This window comes from Aulonocara sp. 'chitande type north' Nkhata Bay, linkage group LG11, assembly GCF_057382095.1.
Source record: "Aulonocara sp. 'chitande type north' Nkhata Bay isolate Kocher_YH1m ecotype deep benthic linkage group LG11, A_spYH_male_GT1.1, whole genome shotgun sequence".
Classification (NCBI taxonomy): Eukaryota; Metazoa; Chordata; class Actinopteri; order Cichliformes; family Cichlidae; genus Aulonocara; species Aulonocara sp. 'chitande type north' Nkhata Bay.
This window is the reverse complement of record NC_141354.1, coordinates 12,941,624-12,960,148: the sequence shown is the minus strand read 5'-3', so window position 1 is coordinate 12,960,148 and position 18,525 is coordinate 12,941,624. Positions and strand designations below refer to the sequence as shown.

The following is an 18,525-nucleotide window of genomic DNA, read 5'->3' as shown; positions in this document are numbered from 1 at the left end:
ATATTTGCTATTTTTGGTAGGGGGCTAACCTGTCTTACTTTAATTTGCCTCATGCTGTGACCCACATTCCTCTCCAAGTTTATCCCTTCTTATCTTAAAATGGCAGTTCTAGTATATGCTCCCATATACAAGCCTTCTCCAGTGACTGACACCTCCAGCCCCCTTGTGCTCAATTAGCTCCTAGTGCATTAGCAACTGCATGCTAATTGTCAGCTGGCAGAGGAGTGCAAGGAGAACCCTCAAGGAGATACCTCGGGGAGTGCTGGGGTAGGTGGGTGGGGGTGTGGAGGGATGCTTTGTTGCCTAACCAGCCCGTGAGCACATACAGTATCTGTGAGCAGCAGGAGGAAGCCCACCTCTTGCTGTAGAATGTAAAATATTTATGGGGGATATATCGCATTCTCTCTTTTGAAATAAATAAATAACACCGTCTTCTGGACTCAGATGACACTTCTGCTCAGACCAGGAGAGAAATCAAATGTCTTTTATAGGTTGGAAATAAATAAATCTTGTTGGTACAGAAACCATTTCTCTTTCTTCCTCATGGTAAATTGCGTGTGACCCGCTCGCAGCTTTTCTGTCTTCTTAGGTGATGAAACAAAGCTTGCCAGACCAGCTGCATATGATTTTGAATTTAGGAAGATTATATTCTCTTACTTCTTCATTGTGACTGCCATACAGGAGGAAGTGCTGCCCCCCCGCCCCTCTCTTTTCTCTCTCTTTTTCTCGGTCTTGTTGACTTGATCTCACACTGCTTTTGGATCTCATCTATTTCCTGCTTACACTCCTCCCCTCCCTTCCTTTTTTTTAAAAATTCACATTTCTCTCATTCTACCCCTACTCTCCCACCATCCCTTTTCTCTCTCTCTCTTGTTCTGTTTTGGTCGGCCACCTTTCCTCTCCAACTTATCAAATTCCATAGGGTGGGGAGGGGAAGTGAGGGTGGATCCACCCACATGAGTGATCATTCAATGCTATTTTAGAAATGTTGTTCTCAGTTGGGGCCAGAACATCCACCTGCAAAGAGGAAGGAAAAAAAAAAACAAAAAACTCCCAATAGAATGCAAATCTGTGTTACGTCACCGGATCAGCATTAATGTTCTAGCATCACAGCACAAACATCATTAAATCATGCTTGTAATGGCTAATTTGCTGGCACGAGGAGGGATGATGAATATTAAGGTGAATGACTGGCTCCTGTTGCTGTTGTTAGACCAGGAATGGTGAGGTGTGTATCGGTGTATCAGGCAGGGGAGGGGGGTTGTTGAAAAGTCTTCTCTGTATAAAGGGAAGGTGACTGATTGAGAAGTCCCAGGTTGTGTTCTGTTGTTAATATAGTTATTTGGTGTAATCGTGAAATAATAACATCATAATCCCATCTGGAATGAGAAACTGCGCACTGTGTGCTACACTGAATGAGGCCATTTCCTGTGTGTGTATGCGTGTGTGTGTTTGTGGCAGTGCATTTTAAGCAGCGGTGACTGCAGGAGGCAGCCTGATGGATACAGGATCATACTGCAGCGCTGACATTGTCTTCCTCTTCCTCCTCCTCCTCTTCTTCCTCCTCCTCCTCCTCCTCCTCCTCCTTCACCCTCCCCTGTACTGTCTGCCTGCCTCTCAGCAGAATTATCACTCTAAAACACACACACACACACACACACACACACACACACACACACACACACACACACACACACACACACACACACACACACACACACAATTTCTGAACAGTCACAGCTGCAGATGCAGGAGCAAGTGCAGCCCTACACTCACTGCAAGAATGCATACACATTAGACACACTAATGAAGCGGATTTTAAGATGACTAAAAGTGCAAGTGAAAAAAAAAAACAGAGCTGCATGATCCCTACAAGCAAAACTACTGCTCACCCTTCCCTGCAGACAGTACACATACAGTGTGCTCTTTCAAAGGCAGCCATGCATGTTCAGAAACAAGGTGCTGCAAGAGCAAACAAAAAAGACAAAAAGCACCGATCAGGGGGAGGTGGGGGCTACATAGACTATCACAGGGTTGGATTTCATCATTACAACTTGTCATTGTGTGAGCGTGTTGCAGAAGCCATATGAGGATCCCATGTCTGACTTACACAAGGCAAACAGGAAGTCACCAACATGCACCCATGGTTTATTTTACTGGCGACAGCGAACCTCTCACTTACACCCTGTCACAGGAGAAGGGAAGTGTCCGCTCCTGTCGCAGCCCTTTAATCCAAACACAGAGACAGCTCTGTCTGTCCTCAGCTTCAAAAGAAGCAGGGAGGAAAGAGAAGGAGCTGGTAGTATGTGCACATGTGTATTTGATGTGGCAGGAAAAGGCGAATAAAGCTTGTGTACATGCGTTCTATACATCAGCTCACATAGCGATGTTGAAGCCACTGCTGTTGTGCTGTTCGGTCTCATGCAAATCATGTGCAGTTATAAGTGACATCCGTTTTACCTTTGTGTGCGTTGTGCGATTTGGTAACATCTAACTAATATGTGAGCTTTTTCAGCTCCCCAAATTTCAATCTGCCCTATTTTAATCTGGCTAACTTGCTTAGTCACACCCGCAATGATACCTTGTGTCGCAAGCTGTCATATTGCCATCGTGTTTATTTGTGCAGTGATGTTGTAATTAACACTGAGCCCTAGACGTGTTGCCTGTTTGACATTGTGTCTGACACTGACTGCGGTGATAGACAACCACTCAAAGGCATATGATGAGTATGCCGGCGAGAGGCTAAAGTCTAGACTCCAGGCGACACACCATATGATATTGATTATCTTTTGTTTGGCTATCTCTGCAGCTGCTTGCCTAAAGGACTTAACTCACATTATTGTCTGGCATGAGGCTCTATTATTTCAATCTAGCAAGCTCTGCAAGTAGACAGAAATGCACTACTGCTGAAATGTCCATGTTTCCGTGATTCAACAATGAGGCTGCGAAACATTTCACCACAATTCACTCAAATGTCAATAACACAGACTTCCTAAATTATTTAATGTGCTAATGATCTTAAAAGGTCTGTTAGATCTGCTAACTATATCAGCTAAAAAGCATACATTATTCTAAAATCAAATTTTTAAAGCATTTCTTTCTTTCTTTTTTTGGTCTGGCACCTGCTGTAAAATGGAGCACATGTGAGGCAGTGATAGGGTAGTGGATAAAAATATAAGATCACCTCTGCAAGTTGTCAGCTTTTCTTTATTTACTCGTTGGCTTTTAACACATTTTGATGGAACTTCAAGGAAGGCTCACGTACAAATTTGTTGGTTAAAAAACCCATAAATGACTGCAATTTCATGCGTAAGTGTAGGTGCGAGTGTGTTTGTGTGAGCCTGAGATGGAAGGCTTTTTACAAACAGTGGTTTTAGGTGACCCTTTTTCTATTAAGTACAACATCATTGTAACCGAGGTCACATAGCTAGTGATGTAGAAATCGAGAATTAATAACTGTATTGTGGTAAAGCGTCAGCACATGTTGGGGCCCTGATCATTTCTTACCAGAGACCTAAAAAAAAAACTCATAACCATGTAGGCTCATTTTGTCGTCTACAACTACATCTACAAGTACAAGGAATTCTTAATATTACACCTAGTAGCCACCAGTGCAACTAGCACAATAAAACGCATTATACATTGCATGTAAAATTCAGTTTGCATTGGGCTTCATTTGCAGTTAATGGCTCCAACTATTGATCATCATAAAAATTAAAATTATTCTCTTAAAAATAGTTTTATAATTGCAATTAATGCCTCAATTCAGGTCCATCTTAATAATTGCAATGAAAACTTTTTAATTCTTTAAACACATAAACAGGTCGTGCTTTAAAGAAACATTAAAAAGTCCTATAAGGATTATAAGCACAACTTTAAAAAAAATAATCAATCAAAAGATGTCAGAGTATGGCTGAATCTCTATATCATAGTTTTTCCACTTCATAGCCCAGCTCTACAGCTGATGCATGAAACAGGATGTGAGCTGCAAAAATAGTTCAGGCTCTTATATTAGCTGCTTTGCAGACACTTCCAAAATCATAAATAGGAGTTATATGTAAAATCTGCTTAAATGCCCACTCACCTAACCCTCCCCTTAACCACTCTCACTCACCATCGTGTCCACCCCCACACACTCCCTCCATTATCAGTCCTGAAAAATTGAATTTTTATTTTTCTGCTACTATTGTCAGACTTGCACACATTTATACTGTATATATAGCACATGTGATTTATGTGGTCTCTCTTAAATAAGCTGCAGTTTATATAGAGTTTCTATGAGTTACTTTCCAGTAATGCTTCTGATCTATGACATAAATTTTGGATTGTCAGGTAGTAAAATCTGACTATCACTTTTCTTTATTTCTATTTCTGCAAATATTCTGGATCTGAATCCATTTTACAACAACTGCACAAGCGAATATTAAAAGCATTCATTAATTATTTAACTATAGAGTTTATGGCTTATCAGAAAATGGGAAGTTCATGAGCATATACTAATGCTTGTATAATGATTGAATCCTCCCATTAATGGGTAATGACTTTGAAATATAAATCAGTACTGAATCATTTAATAACTATGATAAAGCAAATTGTTAAAACTTATAAGGTCTTTATTAAGGATGCCTAATCAGAATCAAAAAGACACTGTACTGTAAAATGCCCATCTACCAAATCAGTGCTCAAGTTCACTGAGGATACATATTTGTAAGAGTGCCTGGCTGCAGTCCTGTCCTTTTGAAAAGATCTGCTTGCTAGATATTTATTACCTACCTGGCTCTTCTCTACTTGCTATAAATACTCAAGTAAAATATGTCACAGGAAGGCTTTTTCATGTGTGATGTGCACATGTGCAGGCAGGTGTATGCAAGCTGTCATTCCAGATAAAAACTGCAGCACGTGGTTTCAGTAATTAGTTCCTGAGAAAGCAGCACACATGGCTCAGCGGCCTTGATTTTTCTATGCAGTACATTCACCGTCCTCAGGTGGGAAAACTAATAGACACATATTGTTGGCAAGTATTATAAAGTTTTATATCTTAGCAAACGTTTAGGTTTTTGTACTTTATGTACTTTTATGCTTATTTTTTAAAGATTTATAATTTCACTTTCTGTCTCTAAGAACTGTTTTTATTGCTACTTATATTTCAGAACAAAGTCTATTATGGAATTGAAGTCATTTTAATGTATTAAAGCAGTTATTCCCAACCTTTTTGGCTTCGGATCCATTGCAAAACAAATGAGTCTCTAGCTGGAGCAACTTGTCACTGTTTTACCAAATAGAGTTTCCCTCCATGACCTAAAAAGAGTCCAGCATTTCATAAACAGGAAAAATAAACAGTCTAAAGATTTTAAGGGGGAAAAAAAACCTTAAAAAAACCCTACGCAAATTTGTGCGCCACAGGTTCATTAATCATGCCACAACCCCTTGCATTTATTTTGTGATCCCACAGTGGTTCACAGGCTGAGACTCAGTGTTATTTGACGATACATGTGCAGCCTTACTGTCACTGGTATGTCAGCATTTACAGGGGTTGTTTCTGCAGAACTGTAATAATTATACTTGCTTGATATATATTCTTGCACATTTACACAACATTTAGCACAAATAAGCAAGTTTTTATTAGCCATTGTGAAGAGGTGTAAATAGTTGTTTTGCAGTGCACAGAAGTGTTATAACAGACTTCTTGAATTGCCCTCCACTTATCTCTATCTTGCTAATTATATCCAAGATGCTTGTGTGTGTCTGTATAGACAACCGTGTGTTTGACTCTCCTGCTTATGCCACAGACAGCTGTTGTTTGGATAGCCCTCAAGTGCTCAAACCCACTTTGTAATTAGCCCTATCTAGTTTTACTTTACCAAAGTAATGAGTGCGCAAGGGAGACAAGAAGCCCCGAAACCCCCACCAAGCAACACCAACACCAGCACCGTCCTACTTCACAACAGCCAACCGACCCCCAATCCTTTCTGCAAAGTAAAGCCTGGATCACCCACCCACATATACACAAACACACAAAGACACACAGAAGCACACACAGCTCAGGCCACTGTCAATAGCTTTTACACAGAAGCCATGCTAGAAACAGCTGATGTTGAAATGTGTCAGTTTAGGGTTGGCCATTGTTAGTTTCTCCCAAATGACTGAAGATTATGTCGAAAGAAAACATTTAGAGTTTAGTGTCATTTGAAAACTGCTTATGCTCATAGAAACCTGTTGCCTTAAGTGGCAAAGCTGTTAGCACTGAAACCAATGCCACGGTGCATGTATAGACACAGCTATAGGGGTGTCTGAGTGTTTTACATTTTCTTGAGTGCTTAAATATAGAAAGTAAAACAGTGGCCTCATATAAGTGAGAGAGGAAATCATGGCAAGGCACGCATTTCTTTCTACTTTTTTTTTTTTTTTTTTTTACAAAGAGGGGGGATGGGTAGCTTTTAGATTGTCCCTCCTCCCTCTTCCTCTGTCTTTTTTTCCCCTCTTCCCTCTCATCTTTGTTCAAGTGCTGCTTGGCTTAAACAAGACGCCACTGCTGAATGCTGAACTATCAGAAATGAGTCAAAAGTCGGCAAGACATCATCTGTGACGTTGAGTTAGGGTGTTTACTTGAGATAACGTATACTGTTATTGTGTGTGTGTCAGTGTGTGAGAGAAAATGAGACAATATGAGTGTGTGTGTGCATGGGAAAGAGTGGGTGTGGTATCAGGGGATTTGCAGTAAAATGGACATAAATGGATGAGAAAACAAACTGATTCCATTTCCATTCGATGTATCTGGAGTTTACATGTATTAAAAAAAACTATCAGAAGCAAAACATTTGTTCTCATTTTGTTCTCGCTTAATTTTCCCATGGTCACTTCTTGCAATTAATAATAAAAGACCCAGAAAAGTATTTATCATCTGCATCACGATCGTCTGCCTTTTTTTTCCACCTCCACTTCATCACCATACTGCCAGTGGCTCTGGTGTGTGTCTTGGTTTAATGACCGCTGATGACGCACAAACACAATTTCCAGCTCCATCTATATGCTCAGGGTAGGCAGAGACACACAAAGCTCCCCTCTGAAAAACTCTCTCTCCATCTCCCTCACAAAGCCCTCATGCCTCTCATTTGTAAATCACTTAAAAGCATGACAAATGTGCATTGGAAGTTTCAGAGCGTCCCCTTTGAAAGCATTTGCAAGTCTCTCATTCACACCCACTTCTCTGATACACAACCACATTGTGCAAAGTAGACATATAGCTTGGCTCTACACGCATTGTCATTGTGGCTTAATTGGTATCAGAAAATGTAGAAAAATGCAGAAAACGATTTACTGTAATGAAAAGGTGATTTGCAGAATGCGCGAGTCTTATCTTTGTTTGCGTCTGCTTCTTACGTACGCTGAAATGACGGAGGCAGGTTAGTGTGATTTGGCTGATTACAGCTCTTTTTTCCCCCTCGGTAGATGAACAGAAAGCAGTTTTGTAGTTGTGAAATGATTTGAAAGCAGTGGGAATGTTAAACCAAAAACCTAAAACAAAGGAGTCTTGTCCCACAACAGTAATCCCAGGGGAACATTTCTGCAAACGAGTAGGAATTACTGTGTTTTTGAATCATGTGATGGGCCATCAAGCAGGGGGTTTACAGCATTTTCTTGTGTGCTTGGGTCTGAATGTAATCTAAGCTGATGGGCAGTGGCTGCAACTTTATAATGCTGCGCCAGTATTTTTTACAGTTTGGGCTATGAATGAAACATGGTGTAGTTCAGCATGATAACACATCACTGCATTTATACAAATTGTAGGGAGAGCGATTGTACTTTAGAATGGGTCAGTAAGGGGTCACCTGCTAAGTAATGTTAACCTTGATTAAGTACACTGTTACTGCAGCAGTTCGTGTATAGAAACTGGGTGTTTAACCAGTGCAAAAATGTTTAATATCATGAAAAACTCTTTGCAGCTGCACCACAAGCGTGCAGTCAATCCAATACAAAATGCTTAAAATGTTTTGGGGTTTTTCTCCTTTTTTCCCCCTTTTTGTGTGTCAGGAAAAAAAAATCAGCAGCGTCCTCGCTGCAGTTATAAATCGCTGAACTTAAAGAAGCATAATAATAAATCAACTTACAAAAAAAAATGCTTAAAATGTGACTTCACAATCTATTTATTCTAAACAACATATTACATCATCAAAAAGGTAAACAAAACATGATGTCTTGGCACGGCTGCAGATTATTTTCTGCAAGGTGGATTTGCAAATAACTATTTGATACTATAAATTAATCAACCAAAACAGACTTTACAGATTCAGGGGAAAACTAAAAAAGACTGAGAAATTTTGTGTAACAGAGCTTCATTAATCACACCACAAACCCTTAAATTTGTTATGTGAGCCCACAGGGGCAGATTCACAAGTTGGGAATCCCTGGCCCTTACTTTAGTTAAGAAAACTACTTACAATCTAATAATGTTCTAGTTGTTATGTGAGCATTTACAGGGGTATTCTTTCTACAGAACTTTAATAATTACACTTGTCTTCATACTTCATGATCCCATATATGTTTCCTAGGCACATGTACACTATATTCACCATAAATAGGCAGGTCTTTATTAGCAATTGTGAAGAGTTGTTTTGCAGCGCACAGAAAACATATAACAGACGTCTTGGACTGTGCTCCACTTATCTTGATCTTGCTAATTATATCGGAGCTGTTTGTTTATTAAAAAAGGCCTGTTTCTCTTCAGTAAGAGTTAGCGTTGCTTCTCTGCATATTGTTGTGCAAGAAAAGTACAGAGAAAATTAGCAATGACTAATGACTACTTACTTTCTTTCTATCTAGATATAGAAAGAAAGTAAGTACATTTACTCAAGTAAGTGTAATTGAGTGTTTTCCATGTATATTATTTATTGCTACACTGCAGTTCATAAGGAAATACAGCGGACCCTCGCTATAACGTGGTTCACTTTTCGCAGCCTCGCTGTTTCGCAGAATTTTTTGTGCCATTTTGCGTGCTGGTTTTTGTTGTTGTTGTTTTTTTCAGCGCATTGTGTTCTGCGTCCTGATTGGCTGTAGACCATTGTCACTCAATCTCGTGCCGTGTCTCCTGTACAGTACAGAATGCGTTCAGCCCATCAAATTTACTCTGAAGTGCTTTTTCTTAACATTTTCAACTGGCCGGTAGACAAGCCTGGAAAATTTCATCATGTTGTGACATATGAATAAGAATAGCTAACCATGCAGTTTCAGAACAATGCCAGCTGTCAACAGTTACTGGATGTATGGCTCTGTGCCTCCAGATTAGACAGTTATTATTACAGACACAACATTGGTGCCAGTTTGTAAGTCACATGCAATTTGCCGGCCGCAGATCGGAGCTTATTTGGTCAGAGGTGGTGGATCGTCCGTAGCTGATCAGCCATTCTCTCATAGTGTGAGATCTCTGTTCCTCCCACAGGAAGTTATAGTTTGCTTTTTACTGTCAAAACTGCTGTAAATATCTTATGACCTTTTTTTAACCCCTTTTTTTCTTTTAGTTGTTTGCCAAAATGATAAACACTGTATTATCATACAGTTATATCTGTCTGCAAACTAAATGTTTATAGTCTTTATTAGTGCATTTGCAGCTCTAGGTTGCATATAATTGAGTATTATTTGGTTTCCTGTCTGTAACTATGGCTTTAAAGGGATCTAAAGTCAAACTAACAAGAAGTATGGGATTACCAAACTTGCTGCCAAGCAATTGTTGCCAACATAGAAACCCAGGCAAAAGTATAACACATTGCCCGTAGAGGAATCATGTTATAACGCAACTCCCCCAGCACATCCATTGCTTATGAGGTGTGCGTTTTATTCTCCTGAGCCAGCCTTGGATTGTGTAGTGTTGCTCTCACATCACCGTTTTTAGCGTTATCTCAGCATTAACGTGACATTTAAACACTCCACGTTAATGGTTTACATTCAAAACGAGCCACATTCTCCTCGACATCAGCCTGCTAACTGAGAAGTGAATCAAATGATTTGGTCAGAGGAGCCGTAGCTCTTACACTATACACTTGACAATTTAAACTGATACAGATATCACATCTTCATGATTCACCCATAAATATGCTGTAATGAAAATTTTATGAGGTATACTTTGTCAAAGGCTAAATTATTTATCCCCGCACGAGGTTTCAACACCTCCATTAAGCGTCTGGTCATTCCCTGCAGCACTTTGTAAGACTGTTATCTGTTCCTCCTCACCACTGCACAGATAACAAAAACATCTGACAACATATCAAAGTTTCTCCTCCTAAACTCTCTTTATATCTACACTCTGGTGTTTTTTTCTTCTTCCTTTAAACGAAGAGCACACAATACACATAAGGACACCTCTGCTCCTGCAACCCACACCACCACACTTCTGTCTTTGTATGAGACCCCTGCCTCATCCCCATTGTCATGTTAATTACCTATTTGCTCTGTTTTGCAGGAGCTCAGCATCAATCAAAGCGTCTCCTAGCTTTTCATCTCACACAGTGCATCTCTACCTGTAATTAGGTTTGGGTGAGGCAGGAGATGGATTTAGTTAGCACCGTGCAGAGGGGGAAAAGAAGACATTAGGTAGTCTCAGTGGCTGTTCTGGGACCAGCCTTTAATGGTGTCTAACTGATCTGAGCTGTCGTGGGGCTGTGGCTTCATGTGGTAGGAAGTTGATTATTCCTACGTGCCATCCTCGAGCTCAGCATTTTAGGCGCAGAAAGAGAGACAAGGTGGGTGCATGCATGTGTGCATATAGGAACGCGTGTACGTGATTAGGCACATCTGTGTAGGCAAATATAACAACAAACCGTTTTCTGCAAAAAGATGGGGGATGGGATCCTGGGTGCATGTGCACTACAGTGAGGCAATCGTAGATGTCTGTATTGCTGTGTGCACAAATGCGCGTACGTGTTGGAAGGGTAATTTTACATATGTGTATGCATGGTTTGTATTTACAGCAGCTAAGGAGAGAGAAGGCTGCTCTGCGTCAGAATAATTTAGCATCCAGATGTGCAGATGCCGGGGGAAATCAATACAGATGATGACTCTCCCAAGCAGGTGATGAGCATGCTGTCATAATGCAGTAAGGATGGAGACGGATTAATATTTAACAGTAATCTGGACTGAACAGATGGGCGTTGATAAAAAAAATTGAGAGGTGTGAGCGCGAGTTCATATCAAGGATAAATATTCACAGAAAATTGTGTTATATCAATCAGAACAACTTGCAATCATCTGGTTAATTACTTTGTGCGCGCAGGATATCAATAAAACACTAATTGGGTACTTACCAAGCGTAAGCATAAAGGAAGAATGAAAAAAGAGGTGTGAGGTGATTTTTGGAAGGAAGAGGCAATAAATTACACTTTAAGTACTTCTTGGAGAACCTATTTCGTAATTACAGGGTAGATATAGGAAGGTAATTGTTAACATAAACAGATGCATTTTTCATTTACACTACTGCTGTAGCCTTTACTCAGTCATTTGGCATAGCCTGGAATTAGAGATGTGTGTCTTTTTTAGTCTATAACCATAAAATTGTTCTTTGTTTCAAAGGCCATATTTATGTTTTTTATATCATCATTAAATAACGCAGGAGAAAGTGTTGTTCTGTGGTTTTTATTTATTTAGAATCCACTTAATAACTGTGCATGGTTAAAAAATGCTTCATGTTTAACTGTTCATGAACTTTTCCCTGTAAGTATACTGAAGTTAAATTTAGGTTCCACACAGGTTCTACATGTTTGTTTGATGTATGATATATAGTAATTATTAACTTCGCATTCATATCACTGAGTATCCAGTAAGTACTTTCTTGATTATAGTCTACAGCCTTCATCTTGTTATCCTGATCTTGTTTTTTGAAATGATTAGATTACATTAGTGATCAGATTACTTCAACGGAAGCTTTCCTCAGATGACAGGGCAGCATAATAAAAATGGATTAATGCTTGCGATGAATGAATTTAAAAAATGTAATAATACATTTTTGCACGCGTTAACTTCTTTGCGTTACAGACTGCAGGGACTTCCATGCGGCTCTGCTGACCTTCAGCATGAAATGAAAAGTGTGTGATGCCTCTGGTGTGTTTGGAGGGGCTTTCTCTTTTCCAGAAGATAGGCAGCCATGCATTATTGATTACAAAACACTCCTGCAATGCTATTTCATCTTTCTGGCGTGGCTGACCGTGAATTGAGCTTTATTTTAGAGTAGTTGAGATCTGTTTTATATCAGTACAAGGACTTTTTTTTTCCAGCAGTTGCGTGTACTTGTTTGTACAATGTTGCCCCCCCTCACCCATTCAAAATCACGTGGGAGTCTAAATGGGAGATATGCAAAAAAACAACTGCCTTATCTTCTCCGTGTCCCTGTGCACAGTACACTGACAGACAATTGAAAGACAAAGGTACACAGAGGAAAGACAGTGTGGTGCAATGAGAGGGTGAAATCCAATCTAATGGTTATCACACCAACTGCGTCTCATCTAACGACATTTCTTTGACATTATTTTGAGCCTCATGACATATATCTGTTCCACTTAGGCACCTTGTGTTTGCATCATGCACACATTGCACAATCTTTGTATACGTACTATGTCTGATACTGCCCTGCTTTCAAATGCTTGCTTTATCCTCATAGCATGTACATTGCTTACTGAGTTTTCTGACACTCTGTTCTGTTCTGCTGGTGTTATTTTGCACTACATGCCTGCCGGATAGCAACACCTCATCTTATGAATTCTAGTGTTTCAGACTGTGAAATGTTAAATATTCATTTAGCCGAATTCTTACGAATGTTCCATATTTTTATGATCCGCCTCCTTGCAGCTGCAGACTTTCACATGCAACAATCATTCAGAAGTCCCTCGTCCTTTGGATGTGTTTTGAATTTTCACAGTAAAACTAAATTACAGGATTTTTTTGGTTTTGCTTTTCTTTTCCGTGCAGAAAAGCTTGCTTTCTAGAGCAGTGAACCAGCCATCCAGAGAGGGTTGCTGAGCGATGGCCTTACCTCCCCGGTCCCCCGTCGAGGATGGTCACAGGGGAGGATGCCCATGGCGACCACGGCTGTCAAACGCTGTTTCCATGATGCCAAAGAATGATTGGTTTCATGGATCCGGACAGTGCTCTCTGGCAGCACAGGGGGAGTCTCGGCTGCACCTGGGAGAAGAAACACTGGCAGCATGTGAAATGTTACTGAACAGGGTCATTGCAAGGGTCATCGTATGACCTGTCACCCCCCCTCCCCGTCATCAAGGAATTTACAGCCAGGCCTCGTGCTACATGTTGAGAATATTAGGTCTGAATTTATCCTTTGTTTGAGCCTGAGTTATAGTCTCTGTGCTTTCTGTGAGGCTGTGGTGAATCTGCAGACAACAATGTCTTGGTTTGAAAAGTGAAGCAGCAAGGACACCGCTCCTGACAGCTGACGCTTCTGTGAATAGTCTTTTGTCATTAAAGTTCAACTACAGCGGCTGACAGCTAAGAAATCAAGGTTTAAATCTTTAATTGGGAGGGAGTTATTCACAAGATACCTAATTTGCGAAGTGCTGCAAACAAGCACCGCATTTCCAAGTCTGACTCATGTCTAGCCCAGTCTGTGGAAAAGCACTGCCAGTGCCATTGATTGTCAGTGGGCTTTTTTTTTTTTAGTGAGGCTTGTTAAGCATGAATGACAAAGCAAGTGATGGGACCCAACGACAGCAGCTCCCTCACTTTATTTTCCCTCGCAGCGTGTTTTTATCACACCGTGGCTTTAGCATATCTCTTAAAGATGTGGTCTTCCTGAGAATCCCACTGCACCGAGCCCACGACAGTTTTAATGATTGATCACTTTCCTCTTGACTGTGGTGAAAGGAAAGTGAGGGGGGTGAATAAGAAAGAAAAAGGAAAGGGAGCAAGTAGGGGCGTGGACAATCCCACAAGGTCAGAGTGATGTGTCCAGGCTTTTGTTTTCAGTGGTGAGATCAGTGGCCTGCGCAGCCACGAGGGGACGTGCAAAGTAAGTGGCGGCCTGGCAGGAACAGATGTTCTTACACAATGAACATGCACTTGGTTGTTTGCTTATTCACTAAAACTCAAGGAGATGACTTCCCCTTTTGGAAACAAATAAAAATACAGACAAAAGTCGTTGCTTTTCCACCTGTAGGCCTCTGGGGAAAATGTTGCTGAGTCAATCAGGCTCATCCTTACATGCTGCCAAACACGTCTACAGAACAAAAGGGCAACAGAGCAAAGCTGAACAAGCATCGTTTTTCATTAAAAAGCATGTATTTTTAATATTTTTCAAATTAGTAGGAGTGGTGCCTTTTTTTCCAATTCTGTGAGTACATGTTAGTCAATATGTTAGATTTGCATTTGGGTGTGTTTTCTTCTTCTACACTTATATACCGTAATGCCAGGATGAAACTTTGAGCAGGATTTATTTATATTTGGCCACAAACCTCTGCAGGGGTTTCAGTAACCTAAACAGCAATAGTCTTGTTCCTCTATTTTAGCTCCGAGCTCTGCTTCCCTGTGTTTTACCTACTAAAATACAAAATAAAATAAAATCCTTTTGACTTTGTGTGAAATGAAAAGTGCTGCCATCAATACAAACCTAGATTATTATCAGACAAAGACAAGCAAATGAGAAGCATGCATAGTCTTTAACATGCCCTTAGTCATCCTGGGTATATTTGCATGGGTGTGTGCACCAACTGTCTTTTAATTCAGCAGTGTGTCTGCACTGTAAAGTTCAAAACATTCACTAGATATCAAATCATTTGGACTCCCCGGAGATAAGAGTGAAGTATACAATCATTCAGGTAATGCAACATTTCACAATCATCCAGTTAGTGTCTTCAGGATTTTCGGCCCATAAATGACCAAAGCTATTCATAACTCATTGCTTCCCTCTGCTGGTGTTAAATTAAGCTAAAGTCAGATTACAACTTGTCTTTGAAAAATTATTAGGATCTCAATTGTGAACTCCAAACTAACATATTGCACGTTATGATATTTTTTTTATCTCATACTCCTAGAGGATTTAAACTACGTCAAAAGCAAGTTTATAGTTGAATTAATGCGGAGCATTTTATGGGTGCTTTTATATTCTCTGCCAGCAATATTACACTCATCCTTTTACAGATAGGCTCTTTAATGTGTCACTAGCATTTTAATTCACTTTGTGGCATTTTCTCTCTTTTAGTGGGCTATTAAAACGTTCCAATCAGTGTATCTGAAATGCCTAAGAAAGTGTGTTTTAGTCTGTTGGTCTGATTATTATTATTATCATTATTGTTGTTATTATTTTATTATTATTGGCCATTAATGAAAATAAATACCTCCTTTTTTAAAAAGAAAAAACATTTTGACGAATTTGACTGTACTTGTGTCTTGTTATTTTATCTTTTTACGGCTCGTTTACTGCTAAGATAAGTGGCTTTGCGCATATTCCAAGCATTTCATAACAACGTAGCTTCAAAACTTGAAAGTTGCTGTTGTAGTACACAAAAAGTGAAGTACAACAAACCAAACAGTAGATGTCTCCCTAGTCCGTGCGGCTGTGTGTCTTCGCGAGGACGCTGCTGTCTACTGATGACAGAGTCGCCATTTTGAAAAGCAAATCGTTCACAGCACACCCACCCTGAGTACTGGAACTATGCCGCGGGGCCGGCCTCGCAAACTGAGAGTTCAAAGCAACGACGAAACAGGTAACAAGTGCCAAAATGCAAAGAATAAAATATATATATAATGGGCTATCCAAATAACCTGCTATTGTTTTGCCAAACACCCCTGTAGCGCATATAATAACACTTCAATGTAGTGCATATAGTCCCCGGATATAGTATTGCGGGTGGGCTTTGCTTTGTACGGCGAAGGAGTGATTGAGGCGGAATGATATTAATAACGTTTCGGTGCCTCTTCTTATTGGCTTCCAGTCTAAATTGGTGTCCGCGAGGAGCGGAGCTCGGTGCTGTGTGGCGTTAGTTAATGTACGCTTTTTTTTTTTACATGGAGTATACATTTAATAGTATTTCGTTGTTAGCATGTTGTTGCTAACTAGCTGGTTTCGCTATCGTTAGCTTCTTGGCTAACGCGCTAAAATGTTGGCCATTGTTGTTTTGATACTGTGAAGCGCTGTAGCGAGGCTGTCCAGCTGCCGATGCATATCTTGGAACAAGTTGTCACAACCGCACATTTAACACGACCCAAAGAAAATGTTATTATGTGCTGTGGAAATGCATTCATTTTGCAATTTGATAACATTGTCAGAACACAAGGTTGTTACAGCTGCTCGGTGGCCGCATAACTTAAACTGAATGTTACCCCGTGATCCCACTGATTGACGAGTAAACGAGGAGGACCCGACATTATATCAAACTTGATGGCTGGATTATACAGTCCGACCCTGCCGGCGACTTATCCACTCCAGTGGACATGCAACACTTGAAATCAAGTTAAACAGGTGCATGTGTATAACTAAAAGCACATATGACATGCGATTGTAAATGAGCTGAAAAGGACAAATACTTTTGTTAATTTCATATACGATCAGAATGATAACTTATGTTCACAAATATTGCTTCTAGATATGTTTAATGCTAATCTTAGACCTGACATCTGCTGTTATATCATAAATACACTATCTGAATGAAGAGTCATGTGACGTGTACAATATAAATGCTACCTACTGCTTGAATCCAGACTTCAAAGAAAAATATCCAGGCAACACATAACCTGTGTTAGTGAAGAGGTACAACATGTACTTTAGCTATCCTTCACAGGAGAAATCCTCTTAAAGCACATTAAGATACTCATGTGTCACTTCTTGTGCCTGTTATCAGATGCGGATCCCAGTGAATCTAAGGCAGAGGGCTTCAGTGATGGGGAGCTCAAGGATAAGAAGTGCACAATATGCTCCCAGATTTTTACCACAGAGAGCCAGCTGCAGAAGCACCTCCGTGAACATGAGGTCAATGATAAGGTAGGTACAAGATGGATGTGTCAGCAGGACACAATATCTTGGGTCTGCTCACTTTAGATGTAGGTCACTGACGGTCATCCAGGATTTTAGGGTAGTTCTGGTAGTGCTTTTTTAATTGATTTTCAAGCATTTAATGTCAGTTCAAATATTTGTTGAGTTGAGTGATGATGTCCAGGGTTTTAGTTGTTGTGTATTGTATTTGCTTGAAAATGATCTAGCCCTTGACAAAAAGTTGGGAACATTAAAAAAAAGTAAGCGACTACTTTAAAGTTGACGAGCTTAAATGTCAAATGATTTCTATTACTGCTAAATTAAAGTGCTTATTAAGTCATCACAGATTTTTTTTAGTTAAAATGACTTAGTTTACATAGTCCAGTAATTTAAGTGGGCACTACGGATAAAAATGCCTGTAATACAATATTTTTTTAAAATCCATTGAATTAAAGCTGGATCTGTACTTGTTTTACTTAAACCTCGACACTGTGAAAGTGTAGAAGGCAAAGCTACAAAAATGACGTGTTTGAACGACAAATTATAGACCTGACTGTATGATAGCACACCTAATATTTTAGCTAACATCTACAGTTTGCTACTAGAAACCCAGAACGTCCTCAAAATGAATTCCAACACCGATATTAGCTATTTGGCAATATATCTGTATCCTTTATTTATAACAGTTGATTAGTGAACATTTTTAAGAAGTGAAGAAGATACAGGAGAAATGCCCATTAACCAAGTTATAAGTGTTCATGTTACATAGTTTGGCCATCAGAGGGCACTCTGCAAGAATGTTTGAAATACCACAACAACAACCAGTGATCTGAGCATAGTCAGGCAGAATATGTTTACGTTTTGTTTGTCTGATATAGGGCTGCCACAAACGTTTATTTTGATAGTCGACTAGTCACCGATTATTTTTGCGATTAGTCGATCATGCATCCATTGGACGTAAAACGTACAGCATATTGCACCAGCATGCATCTGCTCTTATATAACTATCATTAGCTTACAGCTTTAAGTGTTTAAGGTATGTGCTAACTAAAAATAAAGACAAGATGATAGTTTATTAAATTTTAATGAAATTTACAGATTGTTTCGGTGAAGTTTAATAAACTCAGCCGTCTGCTCCTTGCTATCTAAAATATAACAGGACACTGGAGTATATTCTTGAACATCTCACACTTCTGATAATCAGTTGTCTGCTTGACGTTTATTCAGCTGTGTAAAAACTATAACTTTAATCTCAGCCAAACCGATTTACTCAGGAAGAAATAAAATACAAAAAAAAAGCCAAACAATAGCATGTTTAAGTTATCTAAGTGACTTATGTATGTTTAACCTGAGTAGCGAAAGACGGTGGTGTGTTTGAAAACAATTTGCCGGGAGTCCGGTGTTCTCACGGGCTCTAGTGAGCCTTGCCCCTGGCTAGCTATCGAGCTAGTGGGTAACAGACGTCTCCGAAAACGAAATATGTTCAACGTTTATTTTGTGACCCAGAAAGAATAATAAGAGTAATTTTAAAACTAACTAGCTGCCGCCATTGTTGGAAACTG

At 39.8% G+C, this 18,525-nt stretch overlaps 2 protein-coding genes across 2 annotated transcripts in view; one reads left to right on the top strand and one right to left on the bottom strand.

Annotated features, from left to right (window-relative positions):
* znf516 (zinc finger protein 516) overlaps positions 1-13,257 on the bottom strand; it is a 66,508-nt gene extending 53,251 nt beyond the window's left edge. Inside the window, exon 1 of the mRNA XM_086310638.1 lies at positions 13,016-13,257. The gene's annotated coding sequence lies outside the window, so the exon portion shown is untranslated. The remainder of the gene's footprint in view (positions 1-13,015) is intronic.
* Positions 13,258-15,593: 2,336 nt separating this feature from the next.
* LOC147318600 (zinc finger protein 236) overlaps positions 15,594-18,525 on the top strand; it is a 54,733-nt gene continuing 51,801 nt past the window's right edge. Inside the window, exons 1-2 of the mRNA XM_086310635.1 lie at positions 15,594-15,698; positions 16,833-16,972. Of these exons, the coding sequence (XP_086166761.1) occupies positions 15,647-15,698; positions 16,833-16,972 (192 nt within the window). The 5' untranslated portion in view covers positions 15,594-15,646. The remainder of the gene's footprint in view (positions 15,699-16,832; positions 16,973-18,525) is intronic.